Source organism: Asterias amurensis, chromosome 16, assembly GCF_032118995.1.
Source record: "Asterias amurensis chromosome 16, ASM3211899v1".
Lineage (NCBI taxonomy): Eukaryota > Metazoa > Echinodermata > Asteroidea > Forcipulatida > Asteriidae > Asterias > Asterias amurensis.
Window position 1 is genome coordinate 14880360 of NC_092663.1, and position 25417 is coordinate 14905776.

Here is a 25417-nt window from a genome sequence, read left to right on the forward strand (position 1 = left end):
TAAAGCAAGGCGCTGGGGACGAGCGAATTGTGACCATAGAGTTATATAGAACTAGAGGGCGCACGAGTGATGCTTCGTGCACAAACACCACGGGACCGCAAGATGACAAGCGCGTCATTCTGCACGCGCGTTGAATATGAAATACACGTTTGAGGTTTTTTTTTATTGAACGCTCACGCGATGCTGTTTGTTCAACTTACAAAATGGCCGCACAAACCATTGATCTCCATTCATTGATCTCCATTATACTGACTGGATAGGAACCATAGACCTTATCGCAAATACCAATGCGCAAGCGCAGACTGTTGAATGAGGTGCATTGTGGGATATATATGAATCAAATTTGTAATCAGCTAGACCACAATGCACCTAATTCCAAGCTTTACGCGCGCGCCCCAGTATTTGCGAAAAGGTCTATTGCGCTATGCTGCGTGCATAAACACGCGGCCGAACAATGGCGGCGCAATTCCATCAAACGGGTAAATTAATGTACACTTGGTCGGGTTTGAGTCTGTCAGTGGAAGTTGTAAATTGAGAATAGAAATGGGGGGGGGGGGGGGGGAAACATGATGATCGATAGTTTGAAGTATGAAAAAGTTTCTGATTGAAATGCAAATAAAGCAAACTAATAATACTTTACTTTTTTGTCTATCAAATGCCCTATAGTATTATGATAATGACATTTAAATTTCTAAACAAAAACTCGGACGAGAAACTGTATTGGGATTCAGGTACATGTTTTTTTTAAATTCTTTCAGTTCATTGAGAAAATGACAATAAACTATATTGAGACAAAACAAGAGTCGCTCCTACAATAAAAATTCAAGTAGGCCGATGCAATAAGACTAGAGTGATAACTACTCGCTAAAATCGAGGGAAAAGAACAAGAAAGATAAAAACAAAACACAATGTGATAATTGAGAGTTGCCTCCATTAACAAATTTAAACTTTTTATTGTTAAGCTTCTATTCATCATGTTAATTGACAATCCCAACAGCAAAACTTCCATAACCGTTTTACTGTTCCGCCAGAAATAAATACTTTTATTTTGGTCACAAATAACGAAGCCGGCTATTTCCGAGATGACTGATCCTCTCAACGAACTTGTATCGTCTGTACCGTCTTAAATGCTACATAATTCGCATACTTGTCGCTTTCCCGAACCTTTTAATTATTGATGCTGTCCTATAACGAACATCTGTTGAAATCCGGGCTTCCCGTCCTCGTCGATTCCAGATAACCATCTGTAATGGAGCGAAAACAAAAATAGTATTGCTCGGTAAAAATAACAAATACTTGGTCTAAAACAATTATTTTTATGAAAGATAGTTTAAATTTCCTGCCTAATATTTGTAACGTTATATATAATAATAATATGAATCACTAAAAAAATCCAAAGGCCTACTTACTTATGGAAAGACACTCCCTTTGCCGACTCAGTTTTCCCTCCTCCGGTGATTGACAGCTGCGCACACCTTCACCATCAGCATTTTTAGTTTGTTTGATCCGATTCAAATTGTATTAATCCCCAAATGACAATAGACTGTGCAAGTTTCGCGCGCACCGGAGCGAGAAAACACGACAACTGAAGAACTTTATTTTTTTATGAATCAAATCTTTACTTTAATTTATTCTTAATGCCGAATCTGAACAACAAAAATACCATATAGAGCTTGTTTAAATTAGTTTTAGCAGTTTTAAACAAATACACAATTATCGGTTAAAGTCTATGTATAGACAAAAGTAAAACTCTGGGACAAGGATGTTTGTTTGATCTTAAATTGTTTGAAACCCCTTTTGTAAATCTTCGCCCGAATGTGAAACTACTCAAAGCTGGTTTATACGCGGACGCACGATGGTCGCAAGGGCGTTAGATAAACGCGTGACGCAGTTTAAAGAGGAAGCCAACGCCTAAACGACCAATGGAAAGGCTTTTCACCCCGCGCGACCAAAACAAGCGTCTGCGTAAGTTTCGTGATCGGAGATGGGCTCAAATTCTTAATTTTTACCAAGTAACCTGACCCGAGGTCAAGTTTAAATATCGGTTTTTCTTCGTTATTATGTTGACTTTATTTTTATTTTTAGATATGATGTTAATTAGTATTACATTTTTAACAACATATGTAATTTTTATGGTAATAAACTGCATTAAACTAAAGTAATGGACAAAACAAAATCTCCCCAACGTAAAACTCCATAAGGTTGGGACCACAATGGTCCCGGAAGTTCAAATCCGCGCGAGACTTGCACAGTCTATTAAAAGGACGAAAACTTCTCTCTGCTTGCAGCAACTCCGTTTAAAAGTGTACAACGCATTTCGTGTGACGAACGGTCTTCACCCGTATAAAAAAGTACGCGCGCGGCCTGCGTTTGGACGCGATGTCCTATCCAGTCAGTATCATAGATATAGAATTAAAATAACTAGATCGGCCGCGCGTACATACGCGCCATTGCCTGTGTAGAAAAAGTTTTTGTTCGCCATGGACGCGGTAAAAATTTCACGTTCGAAAGGCGACGCGCAAAAATGAACACGGGAGATAGGCCTTTGACGCGCTAAATGTCACGTGCTGACGGCAAAAAGTCACGTGCTGACGGCAACGCACAGAAAATGTACACGGGAGATAGGCAATGGCGGCCCCCATGCCAGAACCCGCGTATGTACGCGCGGCCGATCTAGTTGTTCTATTCTATATCTATGGTCAGTATAGACTGTGCAAGTCTCGCGCGCACCGGAGCGAGAAAACACGACAACTGGGGTGGATTTCACAAAGAGTTAGGACTAGTCTTATCTCGAGTTAGGACCGGTTACTCGTCCTAACTTAGGACTATCCATGCAATTTGTATATCTCCTAGGACTAGTCCTAAGTTAGGACTAGTCCTAACTCTTTGTGAAATCGACCCCTGAAGAACTTTATTTTCTTATGAATCAAATCTTTGCTTTAATTTTATCTTAATGCCGTATCTGAACAACAAAAATACCATATAGAGCTTGTTTAAATTAGTTTTAGCAGTTTCAAACAAACACACAATTATCGGTTAAAGTCTATGTATAGACAAAAGTAAAACTCTGGGACAAGGATGTTTGTTTGATCTTAAATTTTTTGAAACCCCTTTTGTAAATCTTCGCCCGAATGTGAAACTACTCAAAGCTGGTTTATACGCAGACGCACGATGGTCACAAGGGCGTTAGATAAACGCGTGACGCAGTTTAAAGAGGAAGCCGACGCCTAAACGACCAATGAAAAGGCTTTTCACCCCGCGCGACCAAAACAAGCGTCTGCGTAAGTTTCGTGATCGGAGATGGGCACAAATTCTTAATTTTTACCAAGTAACCTGACCCGAGGTCAAGTTTAAATAACGGTTTTTCTTCGTTATTATGTTGACTTTATTTTTACTTTTATATATGATGTTAATTAGTATTACATTTTTAACAACATATGTCATTTTTATGGTCATAAACTACATTAAACTAAAGCAATGGACAAAACAAAATCTCCCCAACGTAAAACTCCATAAGGTTGGGACCACAATGGTCCCGGAAGTTCAAATCCGCGCGAGACTTGCACAGTCTATAATGGAGATCAATGTCTCCATTATAGACTGTGCAAGTCTCGCGCGCACCGGAGCGAGAAAACACGACAACTGAAGAACTTTATTTTTTTATGAATCAAATCTTTGCTTTAATTTATTCTTAATGCTGAATCTGAACAACAAAAATACCCTATAGAGCTTGTTTAAATTAGTTTCAGCTTTTTAAACAAACACACAATTATCGGTTAAAGTCTATGTATGGACAAAAGTAAAACTCTGGGACAAGGATGTTTGTTTGATCTTAAATTTTTTGAAACCCCTTTTGTAAATCTACGCCCGAATGTGAAACTGCTAAAGCCATAGATATAGAATTAAAATATTCTATTCTATATCTATGGCTAAAGCTGGTTTATACGCGGACGCACGATGGTTGCAAGGGCGTTAGATAAACGCGTGACGCAGTTTAAAGAGGAAGCCGACGCCTAAACGACTAATGAAAAAGCTTTTCACCCCGCACGACCAAAACAAGCGTCTGCGTAAGTTTCGTGATCGGAGATGGGCAGAAATTCTTAATTTTTAACAAGTAACCTGACCTGAGGTCAAGTTTAAATATCGGTTTTTTCTTCGTTATTATGTTGACTTTATTTTTACTTTTATATATGATGTTAATTAGTGTTACATTTTTAACAATTTGTGTCATTTTTATGGTCATAAACTACATTAAACTAAAGTAATGGACAAAACAAAATCTCCCCAACGTAAAACTCCATAAGGTTGGGACCACAATGGTCCCGGAAGTTCAAATCCGCGCGAGACTTGCACAGTCTATACTGACTGGATAGGACATCGCGTCTAAACGCAGGCCGCGCGCGTATTTTTTCAAACGGGTGAAGACCGTTCGTCACACGAAATGCGCTGTACACTTTTAAACGGAGTTGCTGCAAGCAGAGAGAAGTTTTCGTCCTTTTAATCGTCATTTGGGGATAAATACAATTTGAATCGGATCAAACAAACTAAAAATGCTGATGGTGAAGTCGTGCGCGGCTGTCAATCACTGGAGGAGGGAAAACTGAGTCGGCAAAGGGATTGTCTTTCCATAAGTAGGTAGGCCTTTGCATTTTTTTAGCGATTCATATTATTATTATTATATCTAACGTTACAAATATAAGCCGGAAATTTAAACTATCTTTCATAAAATAATTATTATAGGCCAAGTATTTGTTATTTTTACCGAGCAATACTATTTTTGTTTTCGCTCCGTTACAGATGGTTGTCTGGAATCGACGAGGACGGGAAGCCCGGATTTCAACAGATGTTTGTCATAGCATCAATAATTAAAAGGTTCGGGAAAGCGACAAGTATATGCGAATTATGTACAGACGATACAAGTTCGTTGAGAGACTCAGTCATCTCGGAAATAGCCGACTTCGTTATTTGTGACCAAAATAAAAATATTTATTTCTGGCGGAACAGTAAAACGGTTATGGAAGTTTTGCTGTTGGGATTGTTTTTCAATTAACATGATGAATAGAAGCTTCACAATAAAAAGTTTAAATTTGTTAATGGAGTCAACTCTCACTTATCACATTGTATTTTGTTTTCATCTTTCTTGTTCTTTTCCCTCGATTTTAGCGAGTATGTAGTTCTCACTCTAGTGCCTACTCGAATTGTTTATTGTAGGAGCGACTCTTGTTTTGTCTTTATATGGTTTATTGCCATTTTCTCAATGAACTGAAAGAATAAAAAAAAACATGTACCTGAATCCCAATACAGTTTCTCGGCCGAGTGTTTGTTTAGAAATTTAAATATCATTATCATAATACTAATAGGGCATTTGATAGAAACAAATGTAAAGTTAGTTTGCTTTATTGCATTTCACTCAGAAACTTTTTCATACTTCAAACTATCGATCGTCATGTTTTCCCCACATTTCTATTCTCAATTTACAACTTCAACTGACAGACTCAAACCCGACCAAGTGCACATTAATTTACCCGTTTGAAGGAATTGCGCCGCCATTGTTGGGCCGCGTGTTTATGCACGCAGCATAGCGCAATGTCCCATCCAGTCAGTATAATGGAGATCAATGGCACAAACACACGCTGTGAGATAGCTGTTTTGTCAACTTAGAAAATGGCCGCCTGCTCGCATACCGGGGCGCGTATATAGGCCAGTGCGCGCTCTAGTTCTTATCTATAACATAGAGTTATCTTGCTTGTCATCTTGCGGTCCCGTGGCGTTTGTGCACGAAGCATCACTCGTGCGCCCTCTAGTTCTTATATATAACTCTATGTTTGTGACCTATGGCCCGGATGCAGTTGTGGCTATGGGCTGCACATCAACTAAATAAACTCCCTTAGCATACAGTGCAACTTTATTTTGGTCTACTGTCTTATTGTTTTACAATTTTACTCCTAGAATAATCATGTAAGGTTCTTGTATTTTCATTTGTATGGAGTGCTGTATTTCTTCATAAATTTTTATAATTATTTTGTTATGCACTTTGTGTACATAATGAGAGATGTGAAAATAGTGAATAACATTTCTACAGAATTGGTCGGGGGAAAAATCGTGAAGATCACAGATTTACATAAAAGTTACACGGTCTAATAATGATGATACGTAGTAGAATTATTTGGCGAGAAAGAAATAATCTAAATTTCGCGTTTTGAGTGTACTGCTCAGTGAGCGTTTTATTCATTTTTCTTCTTCCATCGGTGTCATTCAAAATGTGTCATCGGTTTTTCCCTAATTTCTCGTGACCCAGTATTCGGTTTGTCAGTTTAACTATGGTGTATAATGGCTCACATTTATAATTTTTGCTCAGTATTTTTGTTCATATAAATAGAAGCTACATGTTTTATGAAAGGGGACATTAGGTTCGATAAATTTATTTTTATTAACATCACTGACTCTAAGTAAGTTTTTTTTTATTGCCTACCTCTTACGTATATTCTTGCGACAAATTTGTGGTTATTCTTGTTCTTGTTACATTCATGTTGTTTGGTCGAGTTTGTTTTCTTGATGTCATGTCCATTTTAAGGCAGTGGACACTATTGGTAATTACTCAAAATAATTATTAGCATAAAACCTTTCTTGGTAACGAGTAATGTGGAGAGATTGGTAGAATAAAACATTGTGAGAAACGAATCTCTCTGAAGCAATGTAGTTTTAGAGAAAGAAGTAATTTCCCACGAATTTGATTTCGAAACCTCAGATTTAGTAATTGAGGTCTCCAAATCAAGAATCTGAAAGCACACAACATCGTGTGCAAGGGTGTTTCTTCTGTCATTTTTATCTCGCAACTTCGACAACTTATTGAGCTCAAATTGTCACAGGTTTGTTATTTTATGCACATGTTGAGATACACAAAGTGAGAAGATTGGTCTCAATTACCAAGAGTGTCCACTGTCTTTAAAGCCATTATACACTTTCGGTAAACAGCATTGTCCAGGTCCCACACTTCGTGCATCACAACTTATATATAAAACAACAAACCTGTGAAAATGTAGGCTCAATCGGTCATCGGAGTCGGGAAAAATAACGGGAAAACCCACTCTTGTTTCCGCGTGTTTCGCCGTGTCATGACATGTGTTTAAAATAAATCCGTAATTCTCGCTAACAAGAATATATAATGTTTTACCGTTTTCTCAAAAAGTAAAGCATTTCATGGACTAATATTTCAAGAGAAGTCTTTCTCCAGTACCTTCTGTAAACCCTGTAAATTATTTGTAAATCTGTGAACTTTTTTGTTTTTTTCTGTACCGAAAGGGTCCAATGGCTTTAACAGTATAATTATGGTTTCCAGTGTAACCATCGTTTCCAATTAAATTAAACACGGTAGAAATAAAAACGAGAGTCTTCCTCGACACTGTTGTCTACATAATCACATTTGACCCCGCATCATTTCACATGACCTTCGTGTTGGAGATTCACAGTTAAATTCGACGTACATAATACATAACCAAGCTGCCTGTAAAAGTTGCCGCGTGTGACATAGACTTGACTCAAGTCCCAATCCCATGCAATCGCCAGAAACTATTGCTTTGTGATGCTCTGCATTCCCCCATACTGTACATTTTCGGGACCACATTTTGACGGCGAGCGCGCACGGCTTGTTTGCTAGTTTAGGCGCGATATGATTGGGGACCTCTCACACAAGAACGGGACTTGAATCAAGTCTACGCGTGACAAGGCCCTTATGGTTCTGATGCGAGTTCCGATTTCTCCCTTGCTGTAAGCAGAGCCATGGCGCTGGGCGAAGAGCTTTTGCCCATCTCACAACTCTTCTTGGCGGGAACTTTCATCTTGGCGAGCTTCTCTCCGTCATCCAAGGTCTCCGGGAGCGATCGGTTGTTCGTCTCGGGGAGTGGGACGATGAGGAGGCCGGCCACGACGGACATCACACCAAACACGACGAATGGTATAGAGCCGTGATACACATTCTGATTAAAAAAAAAAATCAAAAAAAGTTCAGGATTTGCATGGTGGGAGTATGAGTGTCATTCAACTCATCCCCAGCAAAGTCGCCCCCAAGCAAAGTCGCCCACAAGAGAGTCGCCCACTACAAGGTTGATTTGAGAAAAATATGATATTATCTCCTCTACAGAATCTATCTTACAAATTGCCAGAATAAGTTCAATAGTGCCCATGCGTTTTTATACTGGGCGACCGTGAGGGGGGACTGTGTCGGGTTGGGGGGGGGGGGGCTATGAGAGGGGCGAGATTGTATGTGGGGGCGACTTGGCTATAGGGACGACTGTTTAATGGGCAACTTTGCTGGTTGAATGGTTTTTGTGTCAGGTGAGGTTTGCGGTAGCACCATAACCTCCCTTCGGGAATTAATGGTTCTGAAAAGAACTGATGGTTGACAACTCAATGTTCCGGTATGCTCTTAACTTTCACGAAGATGAGCGCGGAGCAAACTTAATAAATCGATACGTTGAGCTGTCAACCGCTTCATGTCATAACCAATTCTTACAGGAGATTTAAACATGGTGCTACCGCAAACCTTACCTAAACATAAAATTTAAAAAAATCAGATTTCACAGCTTTACTCGATACTTCATCACTCGTATGCATTAAAAAGCATATATAACTGTGTTTGCGTTCGATTAGCTTCCCCCGTGTCGACCCCGCGGTGCTCATCCGGGTGAGTCTCTGACAAGAGCTAATCGAACAATCACTCGCCCTCTCGTGGTGACGTCATGTACCTGGGGCCACCCCCAAGTGACCCAATCCACAAGCAGGGCACTTGGGGCTGACCTGGGTGAGCCTCGAATTAGGCCAATACTATACGAAAATACCGGGGCATACCGGGTCGACCCAGGGAAGCTAATCGAACGCACCATACACAACCATAAACATACCAAAAATACGATAAAGGGCGCCACCATTCCTCCAAGTCTTCCAACCATCGACGCTGACCCTGCGCCAACATTTCTGTTGAATAGAATCATGCAGAAAGTGGGTAAATAAACAAAATTTATCGTGACTAAGTTTTCTTTGATCTATCCCAAAATGTTGTCACTTTTTACAGAGGGTCATTTCACTCAAAATGAAAGATATTTTCAACATAGGCCGTGTGTCCCGTTCCGATCACAGTAAATACATCATTAATTTGAAGGGTACCAGCTTTCTCCTATAACAAAAGTCCGTCGGAGCATGGAGGTAGAACTAGATACCTCCATGGTCGGAGAGTGCCCCAATAGTTATGGGAAATTAACATGCGCTGCTGGAGAGGATAATACAGAAGAGGGCGCTATCAGAAGAAGTGCACACATTTCGCCGTATGAAGGGCAGAATCTCCTGCCAGAATGGCAGCCTTGATCCGTTTAAAGGCAATCACTATTGGTATTTACTCAAAATAATTGTTTGCATAAAATGTACTTGTAATCGATCAATGGAGAGAGGTTAGTTCCACTAAAATTTTATTTGAATTTGATTTTGAGACCTCAGAAATAGATTTTGAGATCTTGAAATCAAGCATCTGAAAAACACACAATTTCGTGTGACACGGGTGTTTTTTTTCTTCCCGTATTATCTCGCAACTTCAACGACCAATTCGTTATTTTGTGCATAAATATGAAACATATTATGTTACACCGAGTGAGAAGACTAGTCTTTGATTACCAAAGGTGTCATGTCTTTCAATAAAAGAAAAAAATGAAATCCAATTTAGTTTGTTTGTAGCTTACCTTAGTACCGTTGGGAACACCTCCACTGTGACCAGACTAACCAGATCAAACGACATCGCTACACAAAACCGTCCGAAGATGACGATAACAAGTTGTAAAACCACAAGACTGGTGCCACCAGCTTTAACACAAACACACAGAAGGTATATTTTTGCATTTAACAAAAAAATACTGTTAAAAATCATCTCAAAATGTGAACATATACACAAGATCAGATCCACTACTACACAAAAACATTCAAAAGATGACAATGACAAGTTGTAAAACCACAAAACTGCCGTCCGCTTAAACAAAAACACAGGAGAATTGTTTGAAAGCCATTATACACTTTCGGATCAGAAACAAAATTAAAGTTCACAGATTTACAAATAACTTACAAGGTTTACAGAAGGTAATGGTGAAAGACTTCTCTTGAAATATTATCCATGAAATGCTTTACTTTTGAGAAAACATTAAAACAATTATAAATTTTCGATATCGAGAATTACGGATTTATTTTAAACACAAGCCATGACACGGCGAAACGTGCGGAAACAAGGGTGGGTTTTCCCGTTATTTTCTGCCGGCTCCGATGACAGATTGAAGCTAAATTTTCACAGGTTTGCTATTTCATATTTAAGTTGTGACACGCGAAGTGTGGGCCTTTGGACAATACTGTTTACCGAAAGTGTCCAATGGCTTTAAGAAAGTTTTCAGCAAATTATAGCTTTTGGTCAACACGTGAACCATAATTGACGTATCCATCAAAATGAGAATACTAAAATCTGAATTATGACTTATTATTATGTAAAATATAAGTAAGTTCTAGTGACAAAAACGATGATAAAAAAAGTGACGCATGGGTACCTGTTTCCAGCGGCAAGAATCCAGTTACGATGCTGGCCACTCCACCAAACAGAAAATCCAACACAAGCGGGCGTCTCCTGCCATACCTTTGATTTAGGACAACAACAACAACAAATCAGCAAAAGGAAAAGCATACTATTTTATACTCAGTCACATGGCCACCAAACTACAATATCGGCTGGAGGTCGCCCAATAGATCTTATGCACGTGACGTTATTTCAGTACGGCGCCCTCGCCTTGAGGTCAAAAGGAGGTTGTTCATTGGCCAATCTATGTGCGTTTCGATTGTTTCGTCATCGTTTGACCTTAAAGATGGCGGCTGGATGACGTCAATGCAATAGCTCTTTAGACCTTTACCATGGTGCAGCCATCTTGAATTTCTCCCATTGATATCAATGTTACCAAACCGAGGCTTAGAGGACCTACTAGTCTGGTTCCTAATTGCAATATGAATATTAGCATGCATTATTGTTATTCGATACGAGGAACACGACCAAGATGGAGGCGGCATGATAAAGGTTTATTATACGGGAAGAGCTCAGAACCGTTCCGACCTTCCTTTTGCAACGTCACAGGCCGAGTTTTTGCCAACCAAAGTTGAAAAACTATGGAAAGCCATAAATGCCAAAAAAATAATTGGTAGAAATGTTACACACACAACATTAATTTTCAAGAGTATGCTGAATGTTTTGGAAAACAAATCAACAAATTAAAAGAGATATTTCAGCTCATGGATCTCTACAGAAAATATTGAATTTGGTCACACTTTGATAGCATAGGAGTAATACTTCAAACAATAATTAAAGCTTCACGATCAACATGAAAAAATGTATCAACATTCAAATGCAAATGCCTTTGACTTTTTAGAGATTTTCTGGACTAGGGTGCCTGGGGTCGATTTCACAAAGGTAGTCGTAACTTAGGACTAGTCCTAGGCAACGCTAAGAGATAGGACTGGTCCTAAGTTAGGACCAGTGCCTCATCCTAACTTAGGTCTGGTCCTATCTCTTAGCATTGCCTAGGACTAGTCCTAAGTTAGGACTACCTTTGTGAAACCCACCCTTAACAATAGTTTTTCTTGTGTGACATTGCCCTTTGGGTTCTTTTTTGAAAGACCTACCTGGTGGTAATGATGAAATTGACCGCATAGCACGGCAACTCCACCAAGCTCAACAGGCTGAAGTTCAAATATTTGTTACCCACTAGATTGGTAGCTTGGAGCAGCAACCCGTAGTATACCACGGAACACGTACACCTGTGGCAGCGAAACGAGAAATAAAGCAATATTTGCATTAATTACTCATTCATTCGTTTTGGGCTTTAAAAACATAACAAACACACAGCAACAAAAACTAGAAATGTATAAAAACATTAGGAAAACAATCAGAGAGACATATCAACAAAAAAGCAAACCTAGGGATTGCCAAAAATCGAACCAAATCACTATCCAAATGAACAATCCGGGGAGGTATATAAATAAGACATAATATAACAAGCAATATAAAAGGGGAACATAATTTTTGAGGACCTTGTCGTGTGTTGTCGTGGTTTTGCCGTAGGTCACTGGACGTTGTCACTAAATGTCGCCTAGGTCACTGGACGTTGGCACTAATGTCGCCTAGGTCACTGGACGTTGTCACTAATGTCGCCTAGGTCACTGGACGTTGTCACTAATGTCGCCTAGGTCACTGGACGTTGGCACTAATGTCGCCTAGGTCACTGGACGTTGTCACTAATGTCGCCTAGGTCACTGGACGTTGTCACTAATGTCGCCTAGGTCACTGGACGTTGGCACTAATGTCGCCTAGGTCACTGGACGTTGTCACTAATGTCGCCTAGGTCACTGGACGTTGGCACTAATGTCGCCTAGGTCAGTGGACGTTGTCACTAAATGTCGCCTGCATGCGATGCTCAATCAGAAAGAATGTTGTCAACTTGAGTAAAATGCCTTTAGGAGGGAGTGTTGGCTCCAAAAATGATTTTGAACAAGGTTGTACCGGAAATTTACTAGGACAGTTAGTTAGGCCTATACTCAAAATCAAAACTATAGAAACTATAAATGAAAAGTAAACTTGCGGGTACAACCATGTGTAAATCTCTTAGGGTGAGTGTTGGCTCTGAAAAGAGCCGGTTTGGTTTCGACGTTTCGAACGGTATACTCTGCTCGTCTAACTGTTCAAAACGTCATTTCTCCACACCATGCAAAGCTTCAGACAATAGCTAAAAACACCAAGGAATAGACTAACTAGCAAAACATAAGATAAACAATATGGTAAGGTCTTCTGCTTAGTAACTTCCCGCACCATACACAACTTTAAACATCACTCATAATTGTGCTATTTGTAAAGTAAATCATTGTATTTACAACGTTGTAGTGTCCCAACCGAGTAAAGTTGTATAGTCAATTTGCAATTATTAATTGTTTTCTTTTAAAATGTCATCATCCTTATAGAATACGATTTTAAACTTTGCATGATGGGAGTATAACTTAGACAGGTTTGCGGATACCACCATATGTGAATCTCTTTTGGGTAGTGTCGGTTCTGAAAAGAACCGGCGGTTGACAACTCAACGTTTCGGTCAGTATTGTCTTCCAATGCATCTTCTAATGCTAGTATCGGTGTTGGAGACGCTCAGTTCAGAACCAACACTGCTCATTCACTAAACCAAAGCTCCTAAAGTCTCTCATAAAGGAACTTAGTAAAATTGCCATCCTCTATAGTTACACAATATGGAATGCTCGCCGCGAACCATCTTGGGGGTCTACTGACCAACTTCACCTGCATCTGTAGTTTTTGTTCTTAGAAGTTAAGTTATTTTGGTTGCACATTTGCTTTTCACTTGGTGTTATGTCTTGCGTTTATCTTGTTTTGTCTGCCCTGCACTCTACCATGGCCAACTTTGTGGTTGGCCATGATAAATGACCTGGGCTTAAGTGTGATTTCTTTAACCTCTGCCTATTAACAATTTGTTTAACATTGATTTGCTAATTAAAGATTGATTTACCCACCAAAAGAGATACATGGTTACCGCAAACCTCTGTTACAAGTGATTATAATTTAACTTATATACCAGCAATAGAAGATGATCAGAGTAGGGGCAATCAGTGCACGCGTACGGAACAGATCAATCAAGGTGTATTTCCTCGTACTCTTTGTCTCTTTGACACAAACGTCTAGCATCTCATCAACCTCATCACCTCCTTCCTTGGAGGGTGTTGGGCCGGCTGCCTCTTCTTCCTTCGGGAGGACCGTCCGTGGTTCCTCTGTGTCTTCAAGGTCATGGAGAGGGAACTTGGTGTTCTGGATGTCCTTGGACTTGGCGAGTGTCTTGAGAATGACTTCTGCCTCTTCTATTCGTCCCATCTGGACGAGCCAACGAATCGATTCATACGAGTACCTTTTTAAGACAAATGCAATGTCAGTCATTATAATAGGATACCAAACATAAAGTTCGTGGCGGAATGGAGGACTTTTGAGACACTTGGTGGCAGCAGACCTACCAATTAAAATCCATCACTCTCTGTAATGTGCGCTTGCTCAGAACTATGGCCCTTTTCCAACAAAGTTTGGCTTTGGATTCGGCTTCAGGCTCCGTTCTCTCGTCTGAAGCCCTGGGCGCGTACGCAACTCGCGCATTAATTGTCAAAACAACCGCGGGGCCAAGCTAGCTTGAGCCGAATCCAAAGCCAAAGCCGTGGTTTCGAAAAGGGCATATGTAAACAATTTACACTGTATTGTGAGTCTGCTGCCACCTAGCGTTCCAAATTAGACAATATTGTGGTTGATGCAATATCCCTTACCATACTAGCGGAATGAAGGGAATATACATCAAGGATGTGATGAGCTGGAACTGTCTCCAATCTGGCATAATGTAGGCAAGGGGAGCAACCATTACCAACCCAGAAACCCAGAACAAACCAGATCCAAAGTGCGACCTCACTCGGAGGCCTGGGGGAAACATCTCAATAGTACGGACGTAGGTTACAATCAGAAGTGCCTGTTGGAACAAAACAAAGTTTTATTTGAAGCTCAGTTGCATGGTGTGGGTAAATAAGAAGAAACTATAAAGAAACAAATAGTAAACTTGCGGGTACAACCTATCTCTACATTGGCCTCTTCCTCTGTATTGTACACAGATACAGAGTCCTAAATATTAGGGCCGCCGTTTTGGGGGCGGAATGTTTTCAAAGCTGTATAACTTAAATCTTACACAAAGAAACCTATGGGAGGGATTTAAAAGTTTATCCAAGGGGTTGTGATTATGGACCAATAATTTTAAATCTAAAAATGGATTGGTCCCTAATTAACCTTAAAATCTCTCCAATTAAGAGACAGCATTGGTAAAATGGAAAAGAAAAACATACGGGTATAAAGCATCCATTGAAGAACTTTAGTGTAGCTATCAAGGCGTAGCTCTGGGAGAAACTCATACCAACTCCCGTAAGAACGACGCCAATAAGAGACACCAGAATGGCCGTGCGTCGGCCGAAGATATCAGATATCTGACCGGTGACGTAGGAGCCTACGAGGCAGCCAGCGAAATGAATGGAGACCAGCGTACTCCCAATGATGGCATCGTCGCAAATGAGATCAAACTGAAAGAAAGAGCGGAAAGATAATAATTTTACTGTGATTTTATTTTTCATTTTATACAGGAAATATTTATTTCATACTCTACCTCATTAAATAGCTTTGTTTGTTGGTTATTCCTTTAAAAAAAAAATGTTTGGACTCTGTTTTCATGAAGTATGGAAACAAATGGAAATAAAAAGTTTAAATGAATACTGACTCAGTAATATGTAATATTGTATAAGCAAATAATTTATGAATATTATATACATTACACACTATTATGATTTACTGAAAATGAATGAAAATGTACGTATACATGGGTCAATAATTTGTAGGGAAAAGTGAAGCAAGTGTTACTTTTATAGTAAATTATTTGCACCGCTGTGTTCGTCCTGGGCTCCGGTCTCTACATGGATTGAGGACTGGGTAGAAAAGGTTCTAAACGTAGAAACCAGAACCAGGAGCGAAAAGGGGTAGGGTGGGTGGGGTAAAAAAGAAGTCCCCAAAACCCAAAACCCAAATACAAAAAAAAGGGGGTCCGCCGGGCAGTCCCGCCGCTATTGATGCCCTCACCTTAGCCCAGCCAGAATCGCGACTGACAAAGAGTCAGTCGCCCTCAACGCCCACAGCGGTGCAAATAGTAAATTATTTGCACCGCTGTGTTCGTCCTGGGCTCCGGTCTCTATATGGGTTGAGGACTGGGTAGAAAAGGTTCCTCACCCGCACCCAGGATCCGCACGCCACTGCGCCCCACTTTCCCCCATCTCTCATCCAACTCTCACACCGTCGCTGCCTGCCCTGCTGGAAATTTAAAAGCCTTCTCAGCCTTGAAGCCGGAGTTTAGGGCCGATAGAACTGCCCTGCCTGGTCTGCTGGCGATGGCCGCTCCTTTCCTTCATCCTCATTGGCCTTCCCTATTAAAAGAACCGTGGTGCGGCGCCTGGTTACTCTATCCATCTATCCAAGTATGGTGTCTGTACGCTCACTGTTTCACCCATCCACAGTGATCCATTACTTCCTGGTCCGTGGCTCCCTGCAACCGCAGAGCGGCTGCTACTCTCGCCCTTCCACCGTAGGGTCTTAAAAAACCCTTTCAATACCACATTGTTTATTGCAAGCGCCCAACCGGATACCGCATTGTTGACAAAGGTCACAATGCTGTGTACCGTATTTTTTCACACTAAAAAAAATATAACGCAATTTGCAGTGTGTACTGTTTTCAATCTTGATTTTCTGTGGGAAGACATTATTTATTTGAAAAAACTTTGTGCATGCAATTTGTAGCATATGAAATGACCTTTCCTACGATGTCAAATTTGTATATTATTATCTTAATTTTGTTTGTAAGATTTCTGGCTGAAAAAGAAATACTTCTATTTTTATTCGGGATTTCTGTCTCAAGGAAAACAACAAGATTTTCAACCTATTTTTCCTCAAAAAAAGTTTGTAAAAACTTCTCAGAAAATATAACCGTTTTTATTATAGGCTTCTATTTTCATTTGTACCATAATCGGCACCTATTTTGCTGAAAAATCTTATCTGTTTTGAAAGTGTTCAGCTACCACGGTCACTTCGACCAGCACAAGAGGGTCCAGGCCCGCCCGCCATGCACGCCCAAGCCCACGGCGTTGAACGGGTGACGTGCTCGGTCCAGCTAGCTACCGTTGGTATATAGTCCGGTTTTGTCATCATCTGACTGCATTTCTGGCGACGAAATACCACGATTTGATGCCTAATGTTCACTAGATACTTTGATAGAACTTCCCAAGTCTTTTTATAGAGTCACTATAGGCAAACATATAAGCCAAAACCTCCGTGCAATGAGCAGACATGATGGTGATTTTTGACGAAAAAAAACGGAAGCGTGAAATCTTGAGGTGTACTTTTCTCGGAAAATCATAATGGCGACCCCCTATACAATACATACCATTGTAATGCTTGGTAATCAAGCAACCCGTCTATATAAAACCTAACAACAGAGGGCGCCAAACAAATTAAATACAATCTCTCAAAGGCAATGCTTTTTTCTGTCGAGTTTTCTCGACATTGGGACGGAGCGACTACACAATGCAAGGAAGCGCTTGCATTGCGCGGTCGAGTAAACTCGACAATGGTATTGAAAGGGGTTGGACGATCGTTTTGACAAGTTTGACATTCAATACGCAGAAAAGGAGTTTGATAAGCAGTTTGTCGACCTTTCTTTGGAGCAATCATAACTCCGGGTTCAATACTTGGGGCACTCCCCGAAGAAGATGGGCACTCCCCATTTCAAACACCCATTTTCCGGGTTCATACTTGGGGCATTTCCAAACATAAAACTAAACAAACATAGGCACTACCTGTGATGTCTTAATAGACTAACGAATTAAATCAACACTATTAAAAGCAATAAAATACGAATTCAATCTCTGCATCAACATGTGCTTTATTCTCTGTTCCTCAGTTTTCCATTCTGCATTCGTGTGACCTTACACGAGGTCAACTCATTTGCATAACCGAGTGTGATCACGTGAATACTACACTCCCCATTTAAAACACCCGATTTTTCGGGTTCATTACTTGGGGCGCTCCACGAAGGAAAGATGGGCACTCCCCATTTAAAACACACATTTTGGGTTCATACTCGGGGTATTTCCGGATCTAAGGCTAACCAGAGATGGGCCTTCCCTTTTTTTATTTTCTTTCGGGTTCGTTACTTTGGGGCACTCCCCGATGTAAAGCTAACCAACGATGGGCACTCCCCGTTTAAAACACCTATTTTCTGGGTTTATACTTGGGGCACTTCCCGATACATGCATAAAGCAAACAAAGATGGGCACTCCCCATATTTACACCCGATTTTTCCGGGTTAATTATACTTGGTACACTCCCCGAAGGAAAGCTAACCAAAGATGGGCACTCCCCCTTTTAAAACGGCCATTGTTTCGGGTTCATTACTCGGGGCACTCCCCGATGTAAAGCTAAACAACATGGGCAATACCAATTTAAAACACCCACTTACCATGTTCATTACTATGGGGCACTACCCATGCCTTATGCAAGGCTCACCAAGGATAGGCACTCCCATTTAAATTACAAATGTTTTCCGGGTTTATCTAAAACATGGATGCAAAGCTAACCAAATAAAAGGGGGGGCTCTCCCCATTGGAGCACTGAACTCCGGACCATTATCTAGGGTACCGATCCGAAGCGCCGAATATTTCGGATCTCAAAAGCTCAACAAGAAAAGAAAAAATGTCCTACGGCAAAGAACACAACCTGGCGCCAAGCACGGATTTTTTTTTTTTTTCTTTTTTTAACAAACTAGCACGATCCTCAGTGGCGTAACTAGACATTTTCATTTGGTGGGGCAAGTGGGGGCAAAGATTAAATTTGGGGGGGCCAAAGAAGTGCAAGATTAGTATTAAATATGTTAACTGATATATAGTTGATACACACCAATGCAGTTCTAAAACAGTCTATAGTCAGCATGTAGCAAAAGATTGCGAAAACAACAAAATCTTAGAGAACATGTCATTTTGTATAAGATAAAACTTTTTGACTGTATAAAAGGATTAAATTACCAACTGTGGTCAACAAGTACCAATTTAGAGTTGTACACGGTATTCTCAACTAGGCTTTGTGGGTGTGTAAATACCCAAAACATAATAATATTAGGCCAAGTAAAAATAGAAAAATAGAAATGTTTAGCGTCCCCGCCCGCTTCCTTTTTACAGGACACCTCTTTTTTTTCTTAAGTTTTTTTATGCACATTTTTTTTTCTTTTTTTGTTTGAAAAAGGGTTATTTTAAATGATCTCAGCAAAAAAAAAAAAAATCTGAATGTCTTGTCTGAATACCTTGACTAAACTGTTTCATTAATGTTTTGTGTATTTCAGCAGCAGAAAAAAACCAGTTGATATTTGACATTCATGGCGACCACCTTGAAATAAAAAATAAAAAGCCCCTCCTCCTTCCTTATTTTTGAGAAACCCAGACACTAAACATGTTTCTTTTTTTACTCGGCCTTATTGTAACAAGTGTAAGCCAAAAATACAGGATCGAAATTGTGGGTGTTCTTATCACATTTTAGTTACGAAACGGATATTTAAAAATAATAGGCCTACCTCTCAATTGCACCGCTTGCTTCAAAGGAGAAGAAATGGTCTAAGCAACCTTTTTCGCTGGCCATTTTTGTGCTGTAGTAAATTTCTCTGTAGTGCATCTGACCATGGAGGTAGAAATTTCTACCTCCATGATCTGACTTTGTGTTTACGGAGCTATTGGTCTGCGTTCAGACCACCACGTATTTAACAGAACTTTGTCACATCCTGCACTCTCTGTAACCGCAAAACCACAACAAACATTTACCGCCAATACGATCGCGCGCGCGTTTCCACGCATTTTTCATGTTATAGTCCACATAGGGCCTACTGATAACAAATAAAAGTTTTCCGTTTTACGGCAGCATTTTATGCAGCCTTAAACGATTTATATATAAGGCCTATAAGAATGTACTTATCTCTGATTTCATATGGGGGGGGGGGCAAGAGGGGGGGGGCAAGGGTTCCGAGCGGGGGGGGGGCGCCGGCCCCCCCTGCCCCCCCCCCCCCCCCCCCCCCCCTCTGGTTACGCCACTGACGATCCTCAATGGTGCATAAAGTTATCTCAGCACACCACCATCCTCGATTGTCCTCTCTACCCCGATAAAATCAATCTTGTATGTCTGTGTGCGCACTTGTGCTTGCACTTACACTCATTTACCCACTCATGCGACACCCATGGGCCCGCACGCAATCCACCGACCACCATGGACCCTTGATACCACCAAGAAACGTGCCATTGTTAACCTCTCAACGATTTTACAAAGGGTACCATTATTTTCCATACAAATGCACCCAAGCGCAAAAGGACGGGCCGCCCATGTGCCCAGTGTTTTCACCATTGCCGTCCACTCCAGATTTCCCAATGGTAATTCGGGCACGAGGATTAAATCTCTTTAAAACTTTGGGACCTTCCGCCCAAAACGTCCATCCGGTGGACACCAGAATCGCGACTGACAAAGAGTCAGTCGCCCTCAACGCCCACAGCGGTGCAAATAGTGTCGTGCTTGGCGGTAGCTTACATACCATAGAGGTAAAAATAATGAATAGGAATAGTTATACCTTCGTGTTGAATGAAACAAACTGTGTGTATAAATTGTTCTCTGTGTCAATTGATTCCAATCACATGAGTAGAAATTTTGCAACATCTCCAACATCAAAAAATAATATGAGCCACCCAAATGTCGAACTGGTTCTAATTTCATGGCTCCGAACCCGATAATTTTTGATGGAGTTTTGGGAAGGGGCACGTGACCCTGTGCCACACCTTGGGTTTGGTTTCTATGAAAATGACATTAAAGAGATGCTAAGTTTGCATCGGGGATAAACAATATTAATTTTGGTTTTATCCATACACCGATGTGTGTCTCAGTACTTGCCCGAGTCCTGTGAAAAAATATCACAGGCATATTGCTCGGGTGGGATTCGAAACCACGACCCTTGCAATTCTAGAGCAGTGTCTTGCCAACTAGACTCCCCGAGGTTGCCCGGTCGCTAGAGGCAGTTCGAATCCTATGTTTTGGCAGGGGGTACCGCAACGATATAAGAGATGTTAAATTTGCATCGGGGATAAAGAATACTAACTTTGGTTTTACCCCTAATGACATGAGCAGTAGGGTATGCCATGTAGGGAGGAAATCCTTCTTCCATGGCTATGCCTACACCACTATACAGCAAATAAAAACAAACGGTGAGACAATTGGTCCAACCTAAAGTTATAGATACTTTAAACTGAATAAGCTTGTTAATGGTAATGACAGTTACAGTGACTACTATGACAACGACGATGACACTACGAATTGGGTTTACCTCAGTGACGATACTAGTTTCACCATGTAATGACTCGTACTCCCATCCATCCAGACACGACGATGACACTGTCGTGTTATCCTCTGTCGTCGTCGTGTTTCCATCAATGACACGTCGAAGCAAATGACACCCGTCATCGCTGCTCACGTACTCGCCCGGTGTCGCGTTGAGCGGTATGCGACAACTGTAACCTTCAGGTTCGCCGACAGTGAAGGACACTGACAGCAAGTGCCATGCCGACGACATCAGGATAGCGCAATTAATCAAGTAGTTGATGCGTTGTTTTTTACCGAAACTGCCAACCAGGCCAAGAGTTGTGTCAACGTCAATCATGGTGAATCTAAATGAAACTCTTCTAGCACCCAAGAAGAACTTAAGATGTAAAGTTTCTCTGGATCAACTGAGCTTTCCAAGACACGAGTTATCAACCCCTGTTTGAATGAGTGTTTGAAATTAAACGGTGGATCCGGCAGTCCGGACAACGCAGCATTCCTCTGTATAGAGACGATGCTAGCATAAAACGCTACCTCAGCGAAATGACGTATAACTGAACTTGCCTTGATATTGTAACCAGCCCAAACTCCCGTTCATCACTGGTTCTGTGATTTAGACCAAATATTATCGAGCGCCGCAAGGCGCAAGATGAGGAACTGAAGCTTTATCTATTGTTGGAAAGTGAAATACGCATGGGCGCCATTTCAGCAAGTAAATGTTTTGTTTCCCATTGATAGGAATGGTCATTGTCTGCACTGATCTATTGTTGTATCAAAAGAGTTACTTGCCGAATTGGCATCCAATGGGATTTCACATTTCAGCCGAGTTCCGCGTCTTGCGCCTTGCAGCGCTCTATAATCTTTGATTTAGACGATTGACCACCGATCTGCCCAGCGCACATTGCATGCATTGTCCGCTTGACGAACGTATTTTGTATAGGATAATGCCCGAGGTGCGCGCCATTCGTGGGTAAGAATGGCCCGAGGGCGAAGCCCGAGGGACATTCGTTCCCACAAATGGCGAGTTCACCGAGGGCATTGTGCGACTTAACCCACATCTGTGCGACTTAACCCACATGCTTTTGTTAAAATCGCTCCATTATTTCGCACGACTGGCGCGATATTGTTTAATTTTTAAGTCAATTGTTTGTTTTACGTAAGCTTGTTCACTCCAGTGAACACCACTGATGGTGTGTGAACAATGGACGAAGACCAACATTTAGGAAATATGCTCGTTCCGTCGATAGTGGCATCATAGATCGGGAGCAAAAGTGGCAGCAGATAAGTGATTTTGTTTCTTGACTTTAAGTAAATTTATACAAGTTAGTCATAGAAACAGACTATCAGATGATGTTGTAACGGACTTTCTCGGTCTACAAAAAACCCAAAAGGTGAAGATAAAAGAAGTGACCTACCCGCGTACAAGCCTGTAGTTTCAGATTTGTTTTTAATAAACAAATTTAAGCTACCTTTATGATCAACAATTTCAGTTAAATTCCTGTTAAGTGGATGGGATAGATTTGTTTATCCTTTGCTGCTCAAAACCAACCGAAAAAGAGGAAGGGATAGATTGTTGTATTCCTTGAAACTAAAACACGACAATGAGTGTGATATAATGCAATAAATACGTGTGATTTATCCATTTTGAAAAAAAAAAGTTATCATAGCAAAATTAGATTGAGTCGTAAAAATCTACAGCATATTTTTTAACGATTTGGAGGAAAAAATTGTAAAACATAAATCTGTTGCTTTAAAATCCTGTTTCGAGAGCAATTTACAGACCATAATGACAATTTTAAGCTGTAAATTTGAAAAATAACCAAATCTAAAAAAATACTGTTAAATATGCACCTGTGTATGACTTCTGAGGTTTAAATACTGGCGTTACCGTTACCTATAAGCGAACGTTATGATGACCTATAATAATTACGTATAACGTAAGTTGCACTGACGTTGCCGAGTAGTAACAGTAGATAAACTCCTTTTCAATGGCTATCAGGTTAGGACGCTGATGGGTAACTCGCAATCTGCCCGGGGGCGCGGGCACATTGTCCACTTGACAATGAACCAGAATGTAACTTCAACTAGCGTTCATTGACATTTAGGTATATCTGAGAAACAAACGTGATTTAAAATGTGTTAACTCTTAAGCCAAACTTGAAGGTGGTAAAATCTTTTAAACTTGGCTATGAAGAAAATGTGCCCCTTGCTTGAATTGTTAAAGGCAGTGGACACTATTGGTAATTTTCAAAGACTAGCCTTCACAGTTGGTGTATTTCAACATATGCATAAAATAACAAACCTGTGCAAATTTGAGCTCAATCGGTCATCAAAGTTCCGAGATAATAATGAAAGAAGAAAGATGGTTGATTTCGAGACTTGAGGTCTCGAAATCAAATTCGTGGAAAATTACTTCTTTCTCTAAAACTATGGCACTTCAGAGGGAGCTGTTTCCCACAACGTTTTATACCACCAACCTGTCCCTATTACTTGTCACCAAGAAAGGTTTTATGCTTATAATTATTTTGAGTAATTACCAAAAGTGTCCACTGCCTTTAAGTAATGTGGACATATTGTTTGCGTGCACAAGCAATGGTTTCGTAACAAAAGACCAACAACTCTTACAGTTATTTAACACTACTGAATATGTAAAGCTTTGGATAACAACAACATTATGTTGTTCATGTATCTATCACTTCGAAGTTTCATTTTACTCTTAGATATTGTGTAACAGAGATTTAACAAGAAGTATATTTACATTGTAAATTCAGTTTTGGGAAAATGTTAGGGAAACAAACGAAAATGGGAGAACCTGCTCCCCTCTGCATGAAACATAGAACTTGATATTTTCATGAGAACCAATGTGTCAATTCCAGATAGGAAGAACATCAGGAAAGTACGGAACTAACAATGAACATGTTGTAATCGGCTTTTTACTATTTTCTCGTGACACCAGATGACCGATCGGTCTCAAACTTCTCCAGGGGCCAATTTCATAGAGATGCTTAAGCAAAAAGTTTGCTTAAGCACGAAAATAGCTGGCTTGTTTTACACACGTTACTGGCCAACATTTCATGCCATACACAGTGCTTGTGACTGGTATTTAGCTGTTGATTACTTAGCATAACAATTGAGTGGAGTCTTGGCCGGTATTCTGATTTTACTAAGCATTGATTATTTTTCTTAAGCAGAATTTTGTGCTTAAGCAGCTCTATGAAATTGGGCCCAGGTTTTTATGTTTGTGGTGGATTACATAAAGTGCTTACACTGCCAGCAACTAAATTTTTAGCAAAAAAAAACCAAACAATTCTGCAATCAAAAATAAATGAAACATCCACTTCCCTGGCAAGGTATAAACTTACCCCCTTCATAATAATTATCATCAAACGAGTTATGGTTTTGTATTTTGATGTCATAATTATTACTAATTAAGCGCTCGTTAAAAAAAAAACATCTGCATAAATCGAGTGCATTTTTTCAAAATGTATTTTCAAATCACCAAAGTCAGAAATAAATCAGTTTGTTCCTCCTCAGTCATGGCACAACGCCTGCGGTGTACTCCGCTGAGCCATTTTCTCTTATTTTCTCCTCCTAACATGTAGGTTAACCACACGATAAACAATTACGTTTTTAAAAAGCCCGCATACTGGGGCCTAATTTGCCCTTAGTAGAAATAGGTTTTCTCTGTCAATTTTGGCAAATGAGCAGCCAATTTAACCACGAAGTTATTCTATTTCGCGCGAAATCGAATGCTACTGAAAAGGGTCATTCGATTTCGTTTTATGATTAGTCAAAAGTAATGTTGCGTCATTGGCCCGATTTTGCTTAACTTTAGTGACCGGTGTTATCAACGCAGTATGGTCGTAGATAAAAACCAATTTTAAGTAATTAAAATTACTTTTAAAGAAACTGACATTATGTTGAGAACGCCTCGATCGCAGACTAAAACTATCAACACGTGGTGCAGAGCGTGACTATGCTCCTCAATGCACCGCATACTTACACGTGGTGACCGCAATGTACCGCATGCTTACACGTGGTGACAAAGTACATGTACATTAATTGTAAAATCTTTACGCGCAATCAATGGGGGAATTTTGTAGTTCTTTATACATGAATTTTAGAATGTTCAACCTCGATTTTGAACCAGAAGACAAGATAAAAAAGGGGTCATGTCTGTGAGGTGTTTACGGAGTTTTTATTGACCTTTCCGATGATGTATTGATTAAAAAAATCCCTCATGTAGATAAAAAGTTATGATTTTTTGAAATAATAAACTTTGAATTAGTGTATCTCGTCAACTGATGACGTCATCGTGACGTAACAACTTTTGCATCATCCACTGGTTATTGTCTACCTGTGTGCAAAGTTTCTATTTAATGCAAG

General features: G+C 40.3%; 1 protein-coding gene across 2 annotated transcripts; it reads right to left on the reverse strand.

Annotated features, from left to right (window-relative positions):
- Positions 1-4774: 4774 nt before the first annotated feature.
- LOC139948738 (organic cation transporter protein-like) lies at positions 4775-21804 on the reverse strand. Of its 2 annotated transcripts, none has more exons than XM_071947034.1 (9): positions 21039-21804; positions 14941-15171; positions 14377-14573; positions 13647-13973; positions 11695-11829; positions 10575-10660; positions 9729-9849; positions 8901-8973; positions 4775-7976 (listed from the first exon to the last, which is right to left on the reverse strand). In XM_071947034.1, exons 1-9 carry the CDS (start codon positions 21369-21371, stop codon positions 7731-7733), a joined length of 1749 nt encoding a protein of 582 aa, XP_071803135.1. In that variant the 5' UTR covers positions 21372-21804; the 3' UTR covers positions 4775-7730. The 2 variants fall into 2 exon arrangements, with proteins under 2 accessions (XP_071803135.1, XP_071803136.1); XM_071947035.1 differs by lacking the exon at positions 21039-21804 and adding an exon at positions 15869-16659.
- Between the last annotated feature and the right edge of the window lie 3613 nt (positions 21805-25417).

Coding starts and splice junctions, on each gene's coding strand:
- LOC139948738 (XM_071947034.1), bottom strand. CDS start 21,371: ATGATTGACGTTGACACAACTCTTGGCCTGGTTGGCAGTTTCGGTAAA. Junction 14,574..14,940: donor TCAATGGATGCTTTATACCC/GTATGTTTTTCT, acceptor TTGTTCCAACAG/GCACTTCTGATTGTAACCTA. Junction 10,661..11,694: donor AATTTCATCATTACCACCAG/GTAGGTCTTTCA, acceptor CCTAAATCAAAG/GTATGGCAGGAGACGCCCGC.